Genomic DNA, 20,353 nt, shown 5'->3' with positions numbered 1-20,353 from the left:
AAGATTTAGGTCTTTATGCCAACATTTCTATACAAGAAGTATATTCTTTGGTACGTTTTGTGTATATTGGGGATGCACTTGAAAGTTGAGCTGAAGGCTGCGAGTTCTGGAGATAAGATGTGAGACCGGGGCAGATGGAGATCACACCAATACTGGCACTCGTCTTCCTTAACTGATGGAAGACCTCACCTTCAACTTTAAGCATGGCCACAACCCTAGTGCCTCCGGCTTCACACACATAGATGCCGCCGTCCTCGGGAACCACAGACTTAATGGTCAGCTTGGCCACATTCCAGTCCTGCTCGACCATGACCCTCTTCCCGTCGACCCATAGGGCTACATCGTTTTTCTTCCAGGTAGCCTGAACTGGCCTAGAGTACTGGCAGATGAACTCTGCTGTGTCATCTTCATCAATGGTGAGGTCGTTCATTGGACTGACCACCTCAATGGTCGGATCTGTCGGAGGGGACATGCATTAAAGGGCCTCCATGAGATGAAATAATTGTTGTCAAAGCCACGGCAACAGCATGGTGGGGGGTCAGCCAAGCGTTGGTTAGTAGCTGGTGCCAGGTGGCAGCTTTGAGAATGATAATACCACATCAAACGGGTAGAACAAGAGTGTACCGGATGGAGGGTACCGACATATTACATAAGCAAGAACAATTCATAGCTTGTATACACCCGCCTGCCACTTTACTCGATACCTTATGACATCTAATCTGATGATTCTCCACATGTGCCCATAAAATGCTGCTCTGGAGCTGATGAGCACCCGCCGCACCAACTATTCTGCTGGTTTCCACCGGGCAGTGCATTATGAAAGCTCACAGTCTAGTTGCAAGGTTAGGGTAAAGGTATTAGGTCACATGACTGATGGAAATCTAGTAAAACGGTTGGGGCAGCTCTGGATGGGACTAGAGTGAAGAACATCTGTGTTACCGTTCGCTCTTGATCATCCGGTACACTCGCTACATAGTCACCTGTACATCATACACACAGTGCGGACAAGCAATGATGGGGTCAGTGCCAGTGCTTCCAGTGACCAGACACATAACATGCCCATGGGATAAGGGTTCACTAATCAAGCACCGAGTGACCACATTAAAAGACCACTCTAAAGCACCAAGATAATGAGGATCTTAAAGTGACCTGAAGAGGGCATTACATGAGTCAAGAAGTGATTCCTCCCCATAGATCATTCCATTCAGTGAAGGCAAGGTCTACAACCTCCCCTGGTCCAGGAATTTGGTGGCTTTTTTTAGGCTTTTGTGCTAGTCTTGAAAAGCCAAAAACGACTGAAAAAATAGTACTGAGTACAGTCAATTCTGGAAAAACTGGAGGCCCAAATCCCCAGACAAAATCTCATCCTGCTTTAGACCCAACTCAATTAAATAGATAACCATGAAGGTGGAGACAAGACCCAGTAGGAAGAGACTTGACCATAGAAGAAGATGGATGAGGATGACCAACAACAAGACAGAAATGGTTAGGGAACACAGACAAGACACTAAGGAACCTGAAGAACCAAACATAAGCCAGGAGGTTGTGGAGGAAAACCAGTTACATGGGAGGAAAGCTCAACCATTCTGACTCATCTTGGCCAGACATTTGCACCTGATCCCCGTTATGGCACTTTATAGGGTGAGAGCAGACGTTGGTGATTAGTGGCAGCTCTTCCGTTAAGTTAGATTCCAGTGTTCACCTTCGCTAGTAGACATCTTGTTGATGAATGTTGAATGATGAATGTTGAATGTTGAATGTGACTTATGAGACTGCGATATAGATCAAGCATCCCCAACCCACCCACCAGGAGCAGAATGTGACATTGAACCAGAGAGAATTACAGATACTCTTCATGTATCATCTCATGTGTATGGGTTATCCATAGGATTGATCTTCCCAGGTGACCTCTCCATGGACTCTTACCAGAGGTGCAGGAACTGGCCCTGTGAACTCTGCCACCTAAAACAGTGGTACCTCCCTTCCACTGTGGGCCTACACTGATAGTAAGGGTGCGGTCACACGTCCAGTTTTTCAGATTCAGCTTTAGAAACCAAAAGCAGGTGTGGATCATGATGGGTGAGGCAAATAATTTAAAGGTTCTGCTCCTCCTCCTACTTTTACTCCATTTCAGGTTTGGGCATCAAAAACTGCATCTAAAAAACTGACCACGCCCTAAGTTTAGGTTTACCTCATCATTCAGTATTCTGCTGCCCATTTTCACCCATGCTCTCTTGGTTCTCTGTTTTCCATCGAGGGGGAACACTAGAGATGGTTGAGCCATGCTTAGTCCTGTTAGTCCTTTTAAATACCTTTAATCAAAAGTTTAGCGGTAGACATGAGGCAGCCGACTTTGAAGGTGACCAGGCCAGAGTCATTGGTCCCCAGGTTTTTTAGGGTTAGGGTGTGGACTCTGCCGCTGTGCACTGACATCTCGTTCACAGGGCTGTTCTGTAGGGGAGAACCATCGAGCCACCACTGAACATTCGCTACATCCGGGCGGGACAGCTCGCAGGAGAATGTGGCCGTCTCCCCCGCAAAGACGTCCGTGTTCTTTAAACCAGACACTATTTCTATGTTACTCGCTGCGATAAACCCAGAAATAAAGAGAAAAATAAAACAATGTCATCCAGTGTTTAGTGAGGCTGGAAAACCAAGATAGGAAGAAGGGAAGAAGAGATAATGAGCAGATACGTTCTACCAGATGTAGATCAGACTATACAACCACCCTGACAGCAGAACCAGATTGTTGGATGGTACTGGACTATCAGACAAGGAACACACTATCGGTACAAGTCCAGCATCCAAACAAAGAACATTTAATTGTTTATATTCACACGTTTGTTGGTCGTTTCTCCGTATCGCTCTTGGGCTCTTGGGCTAAAACAAACAGACAGAACTGCTCAGCTAAGCAGCGATGACCAATATCCAAACTATCCAAGGAGACAAGATCATCCATGAGAAACCCACTGAGAAGAAACAGATCTTCCAACAGAACCAGAGCACAGAAAAGAATTAGATCAACAAATTTAGTTAGATCTTCTGATGAAACCAGATTGCACAACAGGACATAAGAAAAACAGAACATACTACAGAATCAGACCATCAAAGAAACGAAGAACATCCAACTGTATCTGAGCATCCAAGAAAGCCAAAGTAACTAAGAGAACCAGACCATCAAAGAAACGAAGAACATCCAACTGTATCTGAGCATCCAAGAAAGCCAAAGTAACCAAGAGAACCAGACTATCAAAGAAATGAAGAACATCCAACTGTATCTGAGCACCCAAGAAAGCCAAAGTAACCAAGAGAACCAGACCATCTAAGAAATGAAGAACATCCAAATGTATCAGAGCATCCAGGAAAGCCAAAGTAACTAAGAGAACCAGACCATCTAAGAAATGAAGAACATCCAACTGTATCAGAGCATCCAGGAAAGCCAAAGTAACTAAGAGAACCAGACCATGAAAGAAATGAAGAACATCCAACTGTATCAGAGCATCCAGGAAAGCCAAAGTAACCCAAAGGTCCAGACCATCAAAGAAACTAAGAACACCAAACTGTATCAGAGCATCCAGGAAAGCCAAAGTAACTAAGAGAACCAGACCATCAGAGAAATGAAGAACATCCAACTGTATCAGAGCATCCAGGAAAGCCAAAGTAACTAAGAGAACCAGACCATCAAAGAAACGAAGAACACCTAACTGTATCAGAGCATCCAGGAAAGCCAAAGTAACTAAGAGAACCAGACCATCAAAGAAACGAAGAACATCCAACTGTATCTGAGCATCCAAGAAAGCCAAAGTAACTAAGAGAACCAGACCATCAAAGAAACGAAGAACATCCAACTGTATCTGAGCATCCAAGAAAGCCAAAGTAACCAAGAGAACCAGACTATCAAAGAAATGAAGAACATCCAACTGTATCTGAGCACCCAAGAAAGCCAAAGTAACCAAGAGAACCAGACCATCTAAGAAATGAAGAACATCCAAATGTATCAGAGCATCCAGGAAAGCCAAAGTAACTAAGAGAACCAGACCATCTAAGAAATGAAGAACATCCAACTGTATCAGAGCATCCAGGAAAGCCAAAGTAACTAAGAGAACCAGACCATGAAAGAAATGAAGAACATCCAACTGTATCAGAGCATCCAGGAAAGCCAAAGTAACCCAAAGGTCCAGACCATCAAAGAAACTAAGAACACCAAACTGTATCAGAGCATCCAGGAAAGCCAAAGTAACTAAGAGAACCAGACCATCAGAGAAATGAAGAACATCCAACTGTATCAGAGCATCCAGGAAAGCCAAAGTAACTAAGAGAACCAGACCATCAAAGAAACGAAGAACACCTAACTGTATCAGAGCATCCAGGAAAGCCAAAGTAACTAAGAGAACCAGACCATCAAAGAAACGAAGAACATCCAACTGTATCTGAGCATCCAAGAAAGCCAAAGTAACTAAGAGAACCAGACCATCAAAGAAACGAAGAACATCCAACTGTATCTGAGCATCCAGGAAAGCCAAAGTAACTAAGAGAACCAGACCATCAGAGAAATGAAGAACATCCAACTGTATCTGAGCACCCAAGAAAGCCAAAGTAACCAAGAGAACCAGACCATCTAAGAAATGAAGAACATCCAAATGTATCAGAGCATCCAGGAAAGCCAAAGTAACTAAGAGAACCAGACCATCTAAGAAATGAAGAACATCCAACTGTATCAGAGCATCCAGGAAAGCCAAAGTAACTAAGAGAACCAGACCATGAAAGAAATGAAGAACATCCAACTGTATCAGAGCATCCAGGAAAGCCAAAGTAACCCAAAGGTCCAGACCATCAAAGAAACGAAGAACACCCAACTGTATCAGAGCATCCAGGAAAGCCAAAGTAACTAAGAGAACCAGACCATCAGAGAAATGAAGAACATCCAACTGTATCAGAGCATCCAGGAAAGCCAAAGTAACTAAGAGAACCAGACCATCAAAGAAACGAAGAACACCCAACTGTATCAGAGCATCCAGGAAAGCCAAAGTAACTAAGAGAACCAGACCATCAGAGAAATGAAGAGCATCCAACTGTATCAGAGCATCCAGGAAAGCCAAAGTAACTAAGAGAACCAGACCATCTAAGAAATGAAGAACATCCAACTGTATCAGAGCATCCAGGAAAGCCAAAGTAACTAAGAGAACCAGACCATGAAAGAAATGAAGAACATCCAACTGTATCAGAGCATCCAGGAAAGCCAAAGTAACCCAAAGGTCCAGACCATCAAAGAAACTAAGAACACCCAACTGTATCAGAGCATCCAGGAAAGCCAAAGTAACTAAGAGAACCAGACCATCAGAGAAATGAAGAACATCCAACTGTATCAGAGCATCCAGGAAAGCCAAAGTAACTAAGAGAACCAGACCATCAAAGAAACGAAGAACACCCAACTGTATCAGAGCATCCAGGAAAGCCAAAGTAACTAAGAGAACCAGACCATCAGAGAAATGAAGAGCATCCAACTGTATCAGAGCATCCAGGAAAGCCAAAGTAACTAAGAGAACCAGACCATCAGAGAAATGAAGAACATCCAACTGTATCAGAGCATCCAGGAAAGCCAAAGTAACCAAGAGAACCAGACCATCTAAGAAATGAAGAACATCCAAATGTATCAGAGCATCCAGGAAAGCCAAAGTAACTAAGAGAACCAGACCATCTAAGAAATGAAGAACATCCAACTGTATCAGAGCATCCAGGAAAGCCAAAGTAACTAAGAGAACCAGACCATGAAAGAAATGAAGAACATCCAACTGTATCAGAGCATCCAGGAAAGCCAAAGTAACCCAAAGGTCCAGACCATCAAAGAAACGAAGAACACCCAACTGTATCAGAGCATCCAGGAAAGCCAAAGTAACTAAGAGAACCAGACCATCAGAGAAATGAAGAACATCCAACTGTATCAGAGCATCCAGGAAAGCCAAAGTAACTAAGAGAACCAGACCATCAAAGAAACGAAGAACACCCAACTGTATCAGAGCATCCAGGAAAGCCAAAGTAACTAAGAGAACCAGACCATCAGAGAAATGAAGAGCATCCAACTGTATCAGAGCATCCAGGAAAGCCAAAGTAACTAAGAGAACCAGACCATCTAAGAAATGAAGAACATCCAACTGTATCAGAGCATCCAGGAAAGCCAAAGTAACTAAGAGAACCAGACCATGAAAGAAATGAAGAACATCCAACTGTATCAGAGCATCCAGGAAAGCCAAAGTAACCCAAAGGTCCAGACCATCAAAGAAACTAAGAACACCCAACTGTATCAGAGCATCCAGGAAAGCCAAAGTAACTAAGAGAACCAGACCATCAGAGAAATGAAGAACATCCAACTGTATCAGAGCATCCAGGAAAGCCAAAGTAACTAAGAGAACCAGACCATCAAAGAAACGAAGAACACCCAACTGTATCAGAGCATCCAGGAAAGCCAAAGTAACTAAGAGAACCAGACCATCAGAGAAATGAAGAGCATCCAACTGTATCAGAGCATCCAGGAAAGCCAAAGTAACTAAGAGAACCAGACCATCAGAGAAATGAAGAACATCCAACTGTATCAGAGCATCCAGGAAAGCCAAAGTAACTAAGAGAACCAGACCATCAGAGAAATGAAGAACATCCAACTGTATCAGAGCATCCAGGAAAGCCAAAGTAACTAAGAGAGCCAGACCATCAAAGAAACGAAGAACACCCAACTGTATCAGAGCATCCAGGAAAGCCAAAGTAACCCAAAGGTCCAGACCATCAGAGAAATGAAGAGCATCCAACTGTATCTGAGCATCCAGGAAAGCCAAAGTAACTAAGAGAACCAGACCATCTAAAAAATGAAGAGCATCCAACTGTATCTGAGCATCCAGGAAAGCCAAAGTAACCAAGAGAACCAGACCATCAGAGAAATGAAGAGCATCCAACTGTATCTGAGCATCCAGGAAAGCCAAAGTAACTAAGAGAACCAGACCATCTAAGAAAACCAGTCTCAGAACCACACGTCCAGAAGAAACATCAGATCACCTAAAAGAACCAACCTATCCAAGAGAACATGACCTCTGACCATGACCTCTGACCATGAACTGTACCAGACCGTACTATCTAACCGGCTGTCCAATAGAATCACATCATCTGAGAGAACCAGATGAGCCAAAACATCCAAACTGTACACTAGAACCAGGAAATCCAACAAAAGAAAACCATCCATAAGAACCAAACCATCCTCAAAAACCATCAGATCCAAAATAAGTAGGAAAGAAGTAGTTCAAGAACACCATCCAAGAGAACCAGACCATCCAAGAGAAACAGACCATCCAAGAGAACCCGACCATCCAAGAGAAACCGACCATCCAAGAGAACCCGACCATCCAAGAGAACCCGACCATCCAAGAGAACCAGACCATCCAAGAGAACCAGACCATCCAAGAGAACCAGACCATCCAAGAGAACCCGGCCATCCAAGAGAACCCGACCATCCAAGAGAACCAGACCATCCAAGAGAACCAGACCATCCAAGAGAACCAGATCATCCAAGAGAAACAGACCATCCAAGAGAACCCGACCATCCAAGAGAACCAGACCATCCAAGAGAACCAGACCATCCAAGAGAAACAGACCATCCAAGAGAACCCGACCATCCAAGAGAACCAGACCATCCAAGAGAACCAGACCATCCACCACCTCCTCACAGCCCTGAATGTTTCCAAAAGCGCTGACCTAACAGAGGTCTTCTTACTTCACCATCACATTATCCACCAGCATACATGGTATGTCCTGACCTTGATGTGAACACAATCTCATACCCTGTAGGTCATAGTGCACCTCTGTAATAACAAGTCATATAGAAGAGCCAAATCCATAAGAAGCCACCACATTCCCTCCCACGTCACATGATTAGAGCCCCTGCGAACCCCATGGTCCATGCTGCACAATAAACACAGACTAGAATGATTGGCAGGTGAGGACCCCGGAAATTATAGACAGTAGCCGCTGGTTGTAGTATGACCATCAGAGCCGGGAGAAGCACATGAGAGCAGCTCGTGAATGTTCTCCAGGCATGGATGGAGGATCTCAGATACCAGGACATAAACAAGGACAGGAAGGTCTTAATTACAAGTCAGAAAATTCACAAGTCCCCGACATGGACACAGCGCGATACCTTGTACAAATACGGAGGCCGTGGTCTGGGCGGATCCCACGCTGCAGGTGTAGGGCCCACAGTCCTCCAGGGCCAGGTGGTGGATCACCAGTTCTACTACACGACCATCCTGTTTCATCTCATACTTATCCCCGGACTGCAGGACCACAGCCCCCTTCCTCCACTCCACGGGGGCTCCCGACCTGGAGACCTCACACTGCAACACGGCCGAACTCCCCTCCTCCGGCTCTATGTTACACAGATCTTGTGTGAACACCACGGGCAGAGCTAAAAGACAGCAGAGCGTGAGAGACCGAACCCCAAAGAGACCACAACAATACATAGGGGGCAGTATTATAGTAGTTATATTCCTGTACAAAGGGGGCAGTATTATAGTAGTTATATTCCTGTACATAGGGGGCAGTATTATAGTAGTTATATTCCTGTACATAGGGGGCAGTATTATAACAGTTATATTCCTGTACATAGGGGGCAGTATTATAGTAGTTATATTCCTGTACATAGGGAGCAGTATTATAGTAGTTATATTCTTGTACATAGGGGGCAGTATTATAGTAGTTATATTCCTGTACATAGGGGGCAGTATTATAGTAGTTATATTCCTGTACATAGGGGGCAGTATTATAGTAGTTATATTCCTGTACATAGGGGGCAGTATTATAGTAGTTATATTCCTGTACATAGGGGGCAGTATTATAGTAGTTATATTCTTGTAAATAGGGGGCATTATTATAGTAGTTATATTCCTGTACATAGGGAGCAGTATTATAGAAGTTATATTCCTGTACATAGGGGGCAGTATTATAGTAGTTATATTCCTGTACATAGGGGGCAGTATTATAGCAGTTATATTCCTGTACATAGGGGGCAGTATTATAGTAGTTATATTCCTGTACATAGGGAGCAGTATTATAGTAGTTATATTCCTGTACATAGGGGGCAGTATTATAGTAGTTATATTCCTGTACATAGGGGGCAGTATTATAGTAGTTATATTCCTGTACATAGGGGGCAGTATTATAGTAGTTATATTCCTGTACATAGGGGGCAGTATTATAGTAGTTATATTCCTGTACATAGGGGGCAGTATTATAGTAGTTATATTCCTGTACATAGGGGGCAGTATTATAGTAGTTATATTCCTGTACATAGGGGGCAGTATTATAGTAGTTATATTCCTGTACATAGGGGGCAGTATTATAGTAGTTATATTCTTGTAAATAGGGGGCATTATTATAGTAGTTATATTCCTGTACATAGGGAGCAGTATTATAGAAGTTATATTCCTGTACATAGGGGGCAGTATTATAGTAGTTATATTCCTGTACATAGGGGGCAGTATTATAGCAGTTATATTCCTGTACATAGGGGGCAGTATTATAGTAGTTATATTTCTGTACATAGGGAGCAGTATTATAGTAGTTATATTCCTGTACATAGGGGGCAGTATTATAGCAGTTATATTCCTGTACATAGGGGGCAGTATTATAGTAGTTATATTCCTGTACATAGGGAGCAGTATTATAGTAGTTATATTCTTGTACATAGGGGGCAGTATTATAGTAGTTATATTCCTGTACATAGGGGGCAGTATTATAGTAGTTATATCCTTGTACATAGGGGGCAGTATTATTGTAGTTATATTCCTGTACATAGGGAGCAGTATTATAGAAGTTATATTCCTGTACATAGGGGGCAGTATTATAGTAGTTATATTCCTGTACATAGGGGGCAGTATTATAGCAGTTATATTCCTGTACATAGGGGGCAGTATTATAGTAGTTATATTCCTGTACATAGGGAGCAGTATTATAGTAGTTATATTCTTGTACATAGGGGGCAGTATTATAGTAGTTATATTCCTGTACATAGGGGGCAGTATTATAGTAGTTATATTCCTGTACATAGGGGGCAGTATTATAGTAGTTATATTCCTGTACATAGGGGGCAGTATTATAGTAGTTATATTCCTGTACATAGGGGGCAGTATTATAGTAGTTATATTCCTGTACATAGGGGGCAGTATTATAGTAGTTATATTCCTGTACATAGGGGGCAGTATTATAGTAGTTATATTCTTGTAAATAGGGGGCAGTATTATAGTAGTTATATTCCTGTACATAGGGGGCAGTATTATAGTAGTTATATCCTTGTACATAGGGGGCAGTATTATAGTAGTTATATTCCTGTACATAGGGAGCAGTATTATAGAAGTTATATTCCTGTACATAGGGGGCAGTATTATAGTAGTTATATTCCTGTACATAGGGGGCAGTATTATAGTAGTTATATTCTTGTACATAGGGGGCAGTATTATAGTAGTTATATTCCTGTACATAGGGGGCAGTATTATAGTAGTTATATTCCTGTACATAGGGGGCAGTATTATAGTAGTTATATTCCTGTACATAGGGGGCAGTATTATAGTAGTTATATCCTTGTACATAGGGGGCAGTATTATAGTAGTTATATTCCTGCACATAGGGAGCAGTATTATAGTAGTTATATTCCTGTACATAGGGGGCAGTATTATAGTAGTTATATTCCTGTACATAGGGGGCAGTATTATAGTAGTTATATTCCTGCACATAGGGAGCAGTATTATAGTAGTTATATTCCTGTACATAGGGGGCAGTATTATAGTAGTTATATTCTTGTACATAGGGGGCAGTATTATAGTAGTTATATTCCTGTACATAGGAGGCAGTATTATAGTAGTTATATTCTTGTACATAGGGGGCAGTATTATAGTAGTTATATTCTTGTACATAGGAGGCAGTATTATAGTAGTTATATTCCTGTACATAGGAGGCAGTATTATAGCAGTTATATTCTTGTACATAGGGGGCAGTATTATAGTAGTTATATTCCTGTACATAGGAGGCAGTATTATAGTAGTTATATTCCTGTACATAGGGAGCAGTATTATAGTAGTTATATTCCTGTACATAGGGGGCAGTATTATAGTAGTTATATTCCTGTACATAGGAGGCAGTATTATAGCAGTTATATTCTTGTACATAGGGGGCAGTATTATAGTAGTTATATTCCTGTACATAGGGGGCAGTATTATAGTAGTTATATTCCTGTACATAGGGGGCAGTATTATAGTAGTTATATTCCTGTACATAGGAGGCAGTATTATAGTAGTTATATTCTTGTACATAGGGGGCAGTATTATAGTAGTTATATTCTTGTACATAGGGGGCAGTATTATAGTAGTTATATTCCTGTACATAGGGGGCAGTATTATAGTAGTTATATTCCTGTACATAGGGGGCAGTATTATAGTAGTTATATTCCTGTACATAGGGGGCAGTATTATAGTAGTTATATTCCTGTACATAGGGGGCAGTATTATAGTAGTTATATTCTTGTACATAGGGGGCAGTATTATAGTAGTTATATTCTTGTACATAGGGGGCAGTATTATAGTAGTTATATTCCTGTACATAGGGGGCAGTATTATAGTAGTTATATTCCTGTACATAGGGGGCAGTATTATAGTAGTTATATTCCTGTACATAGGGGGGAGTATTATAGTAGTTATATTCCTGTACATAGGGGGCAGTATTATAGTAGTTATATTCTTGTACATAGGGAGCAGTATTATAGTAGTTATATTCCTGTACATAGGGGGCAGTATTATAGTAGTTATATTCCTGTACATAGGAGGCAGTATTATAGTAGTTATATTCCTGTACATAGGAGGCAGTATTATAGTAGTTATATTCCTGTACATAGGGGGCAGTATTATAGTAGTTATATTCCTGTACATAGGGGGCAGCATTATAGTAGTTATATTCCTGTACATAGGAGGCAGTATTATAGCAGTTATATTCCTGTACATAGGAGGCAGTATTATAGTAGTTATATTCTTGTACATAGGGGGCAGTATTATAGTAGTTATATTCCTGTACATAGGAGGCAGTATTATAGTAGTTATATTCTTGTACATAGGAGGCAGTATTATAGTAGTTATATTCCTGTACATAGGAGGCAGTATTATAGTAGTTATATTCTTGTACATAGGGGGCAGTATTATAGTAGTTATATTCTTGTACATAGGGGGCAGTATTATAGTAGTTATATTCCTGTACATAGGGGGCAGTATTATAGTAGTTATATTCCTGTACATAGGGGGCAGTATTATAGTAGTTATATTCCTGTACATAGGGGGCAGTATTATAGTAGTTATATTCCTGTACATAGGGGGCAGTATTATAGTAGTTATATTCTTGTACATAGGGGGCAGTATTATAGTAGTTATATTCTTGTACATAGGGGGCAGTATTATAGTAGTTATATTCCTGTACATAGGGGGCAGTATTATAGTAGTTATATTCCTGTACATAGGGGGCAGTATTATAGTAGTTATATTCCTGTACATAGGGGGGAGTATTATAGTAGTTATATTCCTGTACATAGGGGGCAGTATTATAGTAGTTATATTCTTGTACATAGGGAGCAGTATTATAGTAGTTATATTCCTGTACATAGGGGGCAGTATTATAGTAGTTATATTCCTGTACATAGGAGGCAGTATTATAGTAGTTATATTCCTGTACATAGGAGGCAGTATTATAGTAGTTATATTCCTGTACATAGGGGGCAGTATTATAGTAGTTATATTCCTGTACATAGGGGGCAGCATTATAGTAGTTATATTCCTGTACATAGGAGGCAGTATTATAGCAGTTATATTCCTGTACATAGGAGGCAGTATTATAGTAGTTATATTCTTGTACATAGGGGGCAGTATTATAGTAGTTATATTCCTGTACATAGGGGGCAGCATTATAGTAGTTATATTCCTGTACATAGGAGGCAGTATTATAGTAGTTATATTCCTGTACATAGGAGGCAGTATTATAGTAGTTATATTCTTGTACATAGGGGGCAGTATTATAGTAGTTATATTCTTGGACATAGGGGGCAGTATTATAGTAGTTATATTCCTGTACATAGGAGGCAGTATTATAGTAGTTATATTCTTGTACATAGGGGGCAGTATTAAAGTAGTTATATTCCTGTACATAGGGGGCAGTATTATAGTAGTTATATTCTTGTACATAGGGGGCAGTATTATAGCAGTTATATCCCTGTACATAGGGGGCAGTATTATAGCAGTTATATTCTTGTACATAGGGGGCAGTATTATAGTAGTTATATTTCTGTACATAGGAGGCAGTATTATAGCAGTTATATTCTTGTACATAGGGGGCAGTATTATAGTAGATATATTCCTGTACATAGGGGGGAGTATCATAGTAGTTATATTCCTGTACATAGGGGGCAGTATTATAGTAGTTATATTCTTGTAAATAGGGAGCAGTATTATAGTAGTTATATTCTTGTACATAGGGGGCAGTATTATAGTAGTTATATTCCTGTACATAGGGGGCAGTATTATAGTAGTTATATTCCTGTACATAGGAGGCAGTATTATAGTAGTTATATTCTTGTACATAGGGGGCATTATTATAGTAGTTATATTCTTGGACATAGGGGACAGTATTATAGTAGTTATATTCCTGTACATAGGAGGCAGTATTATAGTAGTTATATTCCTGTACATAGGAGGCAGTATTATAGTAGTTATATTCTTGTACATAGGGGGCAGTATTATAGTAGTTATATTCCTGTACATAGGAGGCAGTATTATAGCAGTTATATTCTTGTACATAGGGGGCAGTATTATAGTAGTTATATTCCTGTACATAGGGGGGAGTATTATAGTAGTTATATTCCTGTACATAGGGGGCAGTATTATAGTAGTTATATTCTTGTAAATAGGGAGCAGTATTATAGTAGTTATATTCTTGTAAATAGGGAGCAGTATTATAGTAGTTATATTCCTGTACATAGGGGGCAGTATTATAGTAGTTATATTCCTGTACATAGGAGGCAGTATTATAGTAGTTATATTCTTGTACATAGGGGGCAGTATTATAGTAGTTATATTCCTGTACATAGGGGGCAGTATTATAGTAGTTATATCCCTGTACATAGGAGGCAGTATTATAGTAGTTATATTCTTGTACATAGGGGGCAGTATTAAAGTAGTTATATTCCTGTACATAGGGGGCAGTATTATAGTAGTTATATCCCTGTACATAGGGGGCAATATTATAGTAGTTATATCCCTGTACATAGGAGGCAGTATTATAGTAGTTATATTCTTGTATATAGGGTGCAGTATTATAGTAGTTATATTCCTGTACATAGGAGGCAGTATTATAGTAGTTATATTCTTGTACATAGGGGGCAGTATTATAGTAGTTATATTCTTGTACATAGGGGGCAGTATTATAGTAGTTATATTCCTATACATAGGGGGTAGTATTATAGTAGTTATATTCCTGTACATAGGGGGCAGTATTATAGTAGTTATATTCTTGTACATAGGGGGCAGTATTGTAGTAGTTATATCCCTGTACATAGGGGGCAGTATTATAGTAGTTATATTCCTGTACATAGGGGGCAGTATTATAGTAGTTATATTCTTGTACATAGGGGGCAGTATTATAGTAGTTATATTCCTGTACATAGGAGCAGTATTATAGTAGTTATATTCCTGTACATAGGGGGCAGTATTATAGTAGTTATATTCCTGTACATAGAGGGCAGTATTATAGTAGTTATATTCCTGTACATAGGGGGCAGTATTATAGTAGTTATATTCTTGTACATAGGGGGCAGTATTATAGTAGTTATATTCCTGTACACAGGGGGCAGTATTATAGTAGTTATATTCCTGTACATAGGGGGCAGTATTATAGTAGTTATATTCTTGTACATAGGGGGCAGTATTATAGTAGTTATATTCTTGTACATAGGGGGCAGTATTATAGTAGTTATATTCTTGTACATAGGGGGCAGTATTATAGTAGTTATATTCTTGTACATAGGGGCAGTATTATAGTAGTTATATCCCTGTACATAGGGGGCAGTATTATAGTAGTTATATTCCTGTACATAGGGGGCAGTATTATAGTAGTTATATTCCTGTACATAGGGGGCAGTATTATAGTAGTTATATTCCTGTACATAGGGGGCAGTATGATAGTAGTTATATTCTTGTACATAGGGGGGCAGTATTATAGTAGTTATATTCTTGTACATAGGGGGCAATATTATAGTAGTTATATTCCTGTACATAGGGGGGAGTATTATAGTAGTTATATTCCTGTACATAGGGGGCAGTATTATAGTAGTTATATTCTTGTAAATAGGGAGCAGTATTATAGTAGTTATATTCTTGTAAATAGGGAGCAGTATTATAGTAGTTATATTCTTGTACATAGGGGGCAGTATTATAGTAGTTATATTCTTGTACATAGGGGCAGTATTATAGTAGTTATATCCCTGTACATAGGGGGCAGTACTATAGTAGTTATATTCTTGTACATAGGGGGCAGTATTATAGTAGTTATATTCCTGTACATAGGGGGCAGTATTATACTAGTTATATTCTTGTACATAGGGGGCAGTATTATAGTAGTTATATTCTTGTACATAGGGGGCAGTATTATAGTAGTTATATTCTTGTACATAGGGGGCAGTATTATAGTAGTTATATTCTTGTACATAGGGAGCAGTATTATAGTAGTTATATTCTTGTACATAGGGGGCAGTATTATAGTAGTTATATTCTTGTACATAGGGGGCAGTACTATAGTAGTTATATTCTTGTACATAGGGGCCAGTATTATAGTAGTTATATTCCTGTACATAGGGGGCAGTATTATAGTAGTTATATTCCTGTACATAGGGGGCAGTATTATAGTAGTTATATTCCTGTACATAGGGGGCAGTATTATAGTAGTTATATTCTTGTACAAAGGGGGCAGTACTATAGTAGTTATATTCTTGTACATAGGGGCCAGTATTATAGTAGTTATATTCCTGTACATAGGGGGCACTATTATAGTAGTTATATTCCTGTACATAGGGGGCAGTATTATAGTAGTTATATTCCTGTACATAGGGGGCAGTATTATAGTAGTTATATTCTTGTACATAGGGGGCAGTATTATAGTAGTTATATTCTTGTACATAGGGGGCAGTATTATAGTAGTTATATTCCTGTACATAGGGGGCAGTATTATAGTAGTTATATTCTTGTACATAGGGGCAGTATTATAGTAGTTATATTCCTGTACATAGGGGGCAGTATTATAGTAGTTATATTCCTGTACATAGGGGACAGTATTATAGTAGTTATATTCTTGTACATAGGAGGCAGTATTATAGTAGTTATATTCCTGTACATAGGGGGCAGTATTATAGTAGTTATATTCTTGTACATAGGGGGCAGTATTATAGTAGTTATATTCCTGTACATAGGGGGCAGTATTATAGTAGTTATATTCCTGTACATAGGGGGCAGTATTATAGTAGTTATATTCCTGTACATAGGGGGCAGTATTTACCTTTTACATGTAGTTTTGCAGATGTTTTCTCGTTTCCTACATTACAGCTGTATTCCCCAGAATCCTCTGTGGTGACCTCCTTGATACGTAGGGTTTGTGTTTGTCCTGTCACGCTGATCTCATACTTTCCTCTGGATTTGATGGCGGACCCCCCTTTCCTCCACTCTGCGGTGACGTTGGGTTTGGAGAGCTCGCAGTGTAGGACGGCTTCTCTCTTCTCCTCCACCTCCAGTGGCTGCAGGGGTTTGGTGAAGTTTAGGGCTGCGGCTGGGGAAGGAGGACATTATGGTTAGTGATGTTGTGCCGCCATCATACGCCAGTAATGTGGAGACATTGGGCCCGGTGTATCAATCTGTCGCCTCCATGTGCTCTCAGACCGCTCTGTCTTGCACGTTGGCGCATTGGGGGATTGAGTTTTTTTCCTGGTCTTTACCTTTGACCTCCAGCTGAGCCGCAGTCGTGTTCTGACCCACCCTGAAGCTGACTGGACCCGAGTCCTCCAGCGACACCTTCTTCAGGGTCAGGGTGTGGATCTTGCCTTTGTGGACAGCGATCTCGTTCATCTCGTTGGCCTGTAGCGGCACTCCGGCCAGGCACCACTGCACGCCGGGGGCATTGTCCTTGGACACCTTACACTTGAAGATGGCGTCTTCTCCTTCCTCCACAGACACGTTCTGCAGCGGATCCACGATGGAAGGTTCCAGCTCTGAAACACAACATCCACGTGAGGCAAGGGATGGCGGAGACTCCGACCAGTGCACCCAGAGGTGCCCAACACCAATGGACATCAACACCGACTGTCCCCATAGGAGACTGCTACCAACAGAGACATATACCGACAGAGACTGCCCCTAACATAGACATCTACCGACAGAGACATCTACCGACAGAGACTGCCCCTAACAGAGACATCTACCGACAGAGACTGCCCCTAACAGAGACATCTACCGACAGAGACTGCCCCTAACATAGACATCTACCGACAGAGACTGCCCCTAACAGAGACATCTACCGACAGAGACTGCCCCTAACAGAGACATCTGCCAAGAGACTGCCCCTAACAGAGACATCTACCGACAGAGACTGCCCCTAACAGAGACATCTGCCAAGAGACTGCCCCTAACAGAGACATACACAATCTGCCCCAGGGGCTCTGGCTTGTTGGGTGGAGGATCGGCTGATGAGGTTTTACCCTTGACGTGGAGACTGGCGCTGGAGGTCTGGGCTCCGGTGTCGCAGCTGTACTCTCCTGCGTCAGACGGCTGCAGCTTGTGTATGAAGAGCTCTGCTATGTGACCCGACTGCTTCATCTCATACTTGGCCCCTGGTTTAAGGGCCGCTCCGGCTTTCTTCCAGTGCACGGGGGCGTCCTGCTTAGATATCTCGGTCCTCAGGATGACGGAGCCGCCCTCTTCCCCTTGCGTGCTCTGCAGGTGGCGGGTGATCAGCACAGGCAGCTCTAAGAGGGGGCAACGCTTGGGGTTAGGACAACCTTAGTGAGGGACGTATCTCCACCGCAGTCCTCACTGCTCCGTACCTGATACTATGACCTTGGCCGCACATTTCTGGCTCCCGATGTCGCAGGAATATGTTCCAGAATCTTCTGCTCTGGCGCTGTGGATCTGCAGGATCTGGATGTTCCCATGGTCCAGGAGATGGAAGCGTGCGCCGGGGGTGATCTGCTCCGATCCTTTCCTCCAGATAACAGCAGCCCCCGGGTGAGACACCTCACACTGGAGAACCACGGAGGAGTCCTCGTCCACCGCCACGTCTGACAGCTCTCGTGTGAAGACTGGGGGCGGCGCTAGAGGAATAGAAGGGGAAGGGTATCGGGGTCATCAGTGTCCAAAGCCCCCCCACCACCATGGGTCCTAATGCAGCTCACAAACATCTAACATCCCCTCTTCTTATACTCCCTTTACTTTTGTTTCCCCACTTATTTCAACTTCACTTAAATAAATATATATATAATACATCCTGTACCATTATGGCCTCCTGTCCTCCATCCTCCTCCATATATATACAATACATCCTGTACCATTATGGCCTCCTGTCCTCCATCCTCCTCATACTGTGACCTCCTGTCCTCCATCCTCCTCATACTGTGACCTCCTGTCCTCCATCCTCCTCATACTGTGACCTCCTGTCCTCCATCCTCCTCATACTGTGACCTCCTGTCCTCCATCCTCCTCCATATATATATATATAATACATCCTGTACCATTATGGCCTCCTGTCCTCCATCCTCCTCCATATATATATAATACATCCTGTACCATTATGGCCTCCTGTCCTCCATCCTCCTCCATATATATATAATACATCCTGTACCATTATAGCCTCCTGTCCTCCATCCTCCTCCATATATATATAATACATCCTGTACCATTATGGCCTCCTGTCCTCCATCCTCCTCCATATATATATAATACATCCTGTACCATTATGGCCTCCTGTCCTCCATCCTCCTCATACTGTGACCTCCTGTCCTCCATCTTCCTCCATATATATATATAATACATCCTGTACCATTATGGCCTCCTGTCCTCCATCCTCCTCCTTATATATATAATACATCCTGTACCATTATGGCCTCCTGTCCTCCATCCTCCTCCTTATATATATAATACATCCTGTACCATTATGGCCTCCTGTCCTCCATCTTCCTCCTTATATATATAATACATCCTGTACCATTATGGCCTCCTGTCCTCCATCTTCCTCCTTATATATATAATACATCCTGTACCATTATGGCCTCCTGTCCTCCATCTTCCTGCATATATATATATAATACATCCTGTACCATTATGGCCTCCTGTCCTCCATCCTCCTCCATATATATATAATACATCCTGTACCATTATGGCCTCCTGTCCTCCATCCTCCTCCATATATATATAATACATCCTGTACCATTATGGCCTCCTGTCCTCCATCCTCCTCCATATATATATAATACATCCTGTACCATTATGGCCTCCTGTCCTCCATCTTCCTCCATATATATATAATACATCCTGTACCATTATGGCCTCCTGTCCTCCATCTTCCTCCATATATATATATAATACATCCTGTACCATTATGGCCTCCTGTCCTCCATCCTCCTCCATATATATATATAATACATCCTGTACCATTATGGCCTCCTGTCCTCCATCCTCCTCCATATATATATATATAATACATCCTGTACCATTATGGCCTCCTGTCCTCCATCCTCCTCCATATATATATATAATACATCCTGTACCATTATAGCCTCCTGTCCTCCATCCTCCTCCATATATATATAATACATACTGTACCATTATAGCCTCCTGTCCTCCATCCTCCTCCATATATATATAATACATCCTGTACCATTATGGCCTCCTGTCCTCCATCTTCCTCCATATATACAATACATCCTGTACCATTATGGCCTCCTGTCCTCCATCCTCCTCCATATATATATAATACATACTGTACCATTATAGCCTCCTGTCCTCCATCCTCCTCCATATATATATAATACATCCTGTACCATTATGGCCTCCTGTCCTCCATCTTCCTCCATATATACAATACATCCTGTACCATTATGGCCTCCTGTCCTCCATCTTCCTCCATATATATATAATACATCCTGTACCATTATGGCCTCCTGTCCTCCATCCTCCTCCATATATATATATAATACATCCTGTACCATTATGGCCTCCTGTCCTCCATCTTCCTCCATATAAACAATACA

The 20,353-nt window shown here is 41.4% G+C and overlaps 1 protein-coding gene across 1 annotated transcript in view; it reads right to left on the bottom strand.

Moving 5' to 3' along the window:
* Nucleotides 1–18,418, bottom strand: part of LOC140107062 (obscurin-like) — a gene marked incomplete at its 5' end in the record, with an annotated part of 89,565 nt that extends 71,147 nt beyond the window's left edge. The window contains 7 exons of the mRNA XM_072131630.1: nucleotides 190–456; nucleotides 2,313–2,585; nucleotides 8,180–8,446; nucleotides 16,615–16,881; nucleotides 17,048–17,320; nucleotides 17,807–18,073; nucleotides 18,152–18,418. Of these exons, the coding sequence (XP_071987731.1) occupies nucleotides 190–456; nucleotides 2,313–2,585; nucleotides 8,180–8,446; nucleotides 16,615–16,881; nucleotides 17,048–17,320; nucleotides 17,807–18,073; nucleotides 18,152–18,418 (1,881 nt within the window). The remainder of the gene's footprint in view (nucleotides 1–189; nucleotides 457–2,312; nucleotides 2,586–8,179; nucleotides 8,447–16,614; nucleotides 16,882–17,047; nucleotides 17,321–17,806; nucleotides 18,074–18,151) is intronic.
* Between the last annotated feature and the right edge of the window lie 1,935 nt (nucleotides 18,419–20,353).

Source organism: Engystomops pustulosus, unplaced genomic scaffold (assembly GCF_040894005.1).
Source record: "Engystomops pustulosus unplaced genomic scaffold, aEngPut4.maternal MAT_SCAFFOLD_109, whole genome shotgun sequence".
Lineage (NCBI taxonomy): Eukaryota > Metazoa > Chordata > Amphibia > Anura > Leptodactylidae > Engystomops > Engystomops pustulosus.
This window is presented reverse-complemented; position numbering and strand designations above follow the sequence as displayed.